The sequence below is a fragment of the Propithecus coquereli genome, unplaced genomic scaffold (genome assembly GCF_000956105.1).
Source record: "Propithecus coquereli isolate 6110/MARCELLA unplaced genomic scaffold, Pcoq_1.0 Scaffold16, whole genome shotgun sequence".
NCBI classification, from domain to species: Eukaryota; Metazoa; Chordata; class Mammalia; order Primates; family Indriidae; genus Propithecus; species Propithecus coquereli.
In genome coordinates, this window is record NW_012140524.1 from 11,829,146 (window position 1) to 11,833,205 (window position 4,060).

The 4,060-nt window shown below is 43.4% G+C and overlaps 1 protein-coding gene across 1 annotated transcript in view; it reads left to right on the forward strand.

Annotated features, from left to right (window-relative positions):
* Positions 1-982: 982 nt before the first annotated feature.
* The window catches only part of LDHB (lactate dehydrogenase B), a 37,569-nt gene continuing 34,491 nt past the window's right edge, over positions 983-4,060 (forward strand). The window contains exons 1-2 of the mRNA XM_012640979.1: positions 983-1,078; positions 3,821-3,955. Coding sequence (XP_012496433.1) covers positions 3,827-3,955 — 129 coding nt within the window. The 5' untranslated portion in view covers positions 983-1,078; positions 3,821-3,826. The remainder of the gene's footprint in view (positions 1,079-3,820; positions 3,956-4,060) is intronic.

A 4,060-nucleotide genomic window follows, 5' to 3' on the forward strand; every position in this document is an offset into this window, starting at 1 on the left:
AGAAAGAAACTAAATGAATTAGTGGTCATTTATAAGAAACATACATTTACTAAAAAACAAACCAAAGAAAACCCCTCCCTTTCATATACAAGGGATTTGTGAAATTGCTATATTTGAAAACACTTGGTGGGGGGGAGAAAAAAAAAGAAAGCACTTTAATTACCAAAAAACACAACTAAAGCAGACTCTTTAGAATGTCTCCAATTGTTTAATCATTCATTCGTTTATTCATCAATGTTGTATAAGGTATCAGGCATCGGGCTGGGCATTGAAGAAACAGAGATGAATGAAGACAACCAGCTTTGCTGTTGCTCAAGGAACTAAAAAAGAAACTGCACCTCACTTTGAGGTCCCATCACTTCCCCTTGAGCGCCAAGCCTGACTTTGAGACCACGCAGATTTGTAGAGGAGCTTCAGGGGGCAGGGCCGAGGCCCCACTGGTCTTATCAGCCAACCAGTAGGCAATCAATGCGTTATTCGTTGAACGAAGATGAAAACGGTAGTCATTTTCATCAAATGAACTTTAAAATAGAGATGATCGAAATTCAGTTGTATTTTTAAAAATGTTCCGAAGCTCCAGTACTATTCCAGAGAAACACATCAGCAACATCTTAGCTGTGAAGATCGGCCCTCTAAAGTTGAACCCGAATGCAACATAGGGATTTATTACTATTTGGACTAAATCTATCTGAACAAGAGCGTTCAAGTCCAGAAGAGTCGGAGATAGACAAGTTTTAGAAATAACACGGCCTCTGCATTGGAGGGCGTGTAAGATGCGAAAATAGCTGAGAGCGGAGGCGGCCCTAGCCGGCAGAAGGTGACCTCCTCTTTGGGGGAAGCGGGGGAGGGCGTGCGCACACTGGAGCCCTTGTCCTTGAAGGGGATTGAGCGAGCCGAGGGGAGGGGTATAGGCGGTGCTCGAGTTTCCAATCACAATGGAGAAACCTCAGAGGCTGCGAGGGGTGTCGGGCCCCGCCTCCTCCTCCCTCCTTGCGGAGCCGGCTCCCGAGGAGACGCGCGCAGCTGACATTGTCTTCGCACAACTATTGCAGCGGGCCCCAGAGCTTTCTCCCTCCTGGTAAGTTTCAGCTCAGGACCCTGAATCCTGGCTCCCAGACAAGCCGGGTGGGAGGTTCGAGGGAGTAATTGTGCGGCAAGACTGGGGGAAGGACCAAGAAACACATCGGTCCTCTGCGGCCTCCAGCCCAGAGCATCCGGAGTCGGGCCCTGGGGCGGTGCGGGGCGGCGGGCCATGCCCTGCAGGGGAGCGTGTGCGGCTGAGCCCCAGGCCTTGTGCGCACCTCTGCAGGGCTAGGCTCCGACTTGTGTTCTGTCAGAGGAGAGACTTGTTGCATTTGCAGCTAAGAAACCCCGGCCCTCCTTGTCCTTGATCGGTTCATGGCGGCCACATCCCCCTCCACCCCCAGTGCCTGCTGGCGGTAGCCCGGACACGTGGCCGAGGAGCTTGGGGGAGGGAGAAGGAACCAGGTGACATATGAAGGATGGACGATCTTGACCGTTAATATTCCAGTATACTACCACGGTAATGGAGTTTGCCCAGAGTTTGCTGGGATGCAGGGAAAGGCATCAGATGATCCGCAGTTCGGCCCTGCACTCCCGGCTGCAGACGCGGCCTTTCCACGAGCTGTGTATGCACCGGTTCTTTTGGGGAATCTTTTCCAGATGCTCAGGAGCTTTGCCAGCTTTGGGTGCTCCGAGTAAAGAAGTCCTAGGCTTGTCCCCAGAGACTCTATCCGAGGAGATCTGTGGCTGCCGCCTGCCCTCGTGACTTGCTGTTCTCTGCTGCCTACCCCAGAGGAAGAGGTGGCTTACCGGTAGCAAGCAGTGCAAGCTGCAGTTAGGACCTGGGGAGTGGGGGAAGGGGAGAGCTGGCCCTTGCGTTGTGGAAGAATTCCAAGGCAAACCTGGATTTTAAAAGGAGTTAGAATGAGAGATACTCTACAAAGAGGATTTTAGTTCCTGAACTTAAGGCACTGGTTCATTTGTAATGGTTGGTTTATACAGGGCGAGGAGATGTAAAGCACCAACAGTTGGAGATTGTTTTTTACCCTGTTCATTCTTTTTCCCTACAGCCACCACTCTGATGTTGGCACAGGCCTGCCATAGAATGCAAACCATTTTCTTCTCATTTCTTAGAACTCCTGTTAAGGAAAGAGTAAATCAAAGCACTTTTCTCCGGAAAGATCTGAAAGAAAATCTAAACTGGCTCGACCTTCTAAATTGTATTTTCAGAAATTCTTTAAATTAATTTAGAAGATCTATCAGAACAATGAACCTGCACTTATATAGCAACTGGATTGTTGTTCCCACTGCTTACTGGGGCCCCTATATACCTAAATGATCTTAAACCAACTAACAGTAATAAACCTAAGTGGAGAAAAATTGCATTGTGTCTTAGTTTAACAAGGAGAGCTGCAGCATTCTTTTTTCTGGGCCTGCTCAAAATGCAGGACATGTTTGAATTTCATTTTAAGGTCATCTATTTGTGGAGGCACTTGCACGACCTTGCATCTTTCTTTTCTTTTTAGCATCCACTAGGAAACTCAATGTGATCTGCAAAGGGAAAACAATCTCCTCCCAATTTAGTACTTACAGATTGGAGAAAAATGTTTTTTAAGAAAAGAAAAAAAGGTATAGAACAAAGCAGTTGTTACACAGTTGTCTCCAAATTCAAATACTTTATTCTAACTCAGAGCCATACTCTTACTTTACATACACGATTACTAAACTCAGTTTTGTTACTTAGTCCATTGCAGAGTAGAAGCAAAAACAAGACTGGGAAGCAGTGGCAGTAGCCTCAGATGCAACAGAGTCTAACATAAAAAGTAAACTAAAATAATAGACATTATAATGAGTTACTACAATTATAAGTGATAATTACAGAGGAAAGGCTTATTTATGGTGTGTGCCCTCTCTGTTCAAGGCAGAGGAGTATATTTTTTGTACTAAATTGCCACAGAATGCATAAGCTTATTTCAGTAAGTATAGCTACTTGTTTCAGTTATCCAGAAAACTCTTCTGATTATCTGATGACACAGATAAATTTGGTGTTACAGAATAGAATGTTTTCCAACAAGTTTCAATTTTTTTTTTTAACTGCTTGGGGGCTTTGTTTTGGATGGTTGGAAAGAAACTGATTCAGAGACTGATATTCTCCTAATATGACCCCCTGAAAGGAAAATGTATTAAGTATCTGTCCACCTTCCAAGGTGCACTAAGAGGAATACAGAGTGATATTTTTGCAGACTTTGCACGAACAATATTCATCACCATTTTACTGTCATTATGTATTTATTAAGTATGTCTGGTACACTATGGCACGTTATGTGAAACAAAGTCTCTATCTTCCAAGACTCACAATAACCATTAGTATGAGAAATTATATTTATAACTGGCCATTAGTTCTTTTTGACCAAGCTTAAAATGGGTTAATACGGGGCCCAAACTTAGTTTACACAGTTTCATATAAATTCTTTATGGGGAAAACAGAAAGAAATCAGCTAATTTAAATATAAATACTCATGTCTACAAGACAAAATGGTTACAACTTATTAAATACTCACCTGGAATCATAGGCTGAAGAGAACCCCAATTCTGATGGACTTTGTGGATTTTTTTGCCTTACATTTTCATTTAAATGGGTCGCATAGTTCTTAAAAATATATTGTTTCTAGAATATCATTAGGTTCATTTTAAGTTTTACTTTAGTTCAAAATTGCAACGGTAACATTTTAAGGATGATTTCCATCCAGATTTCATATGTGGATACATATATAATGTTTTGATTCTTTTCTTGCAGTGCACAATGGCAACTCTTAAGGAAAAACTCATTGCACCGGTTGCAGAAGAAGAAGCAGCCGTCCCAAACAATAAGATCACTGTAGTGGGTGTTGGACAAGTTGGTATGGCGTGTGCTATCAGCATTCTGGGAAAGGTACATTTCAAGAGCACCATACATGATAGACAGTTTCAGCGTGTGTACACAGTCTGGGCACCTTGGGAGTTTATCATATTTTTAAAAGATATCTTTTCTTGGCCA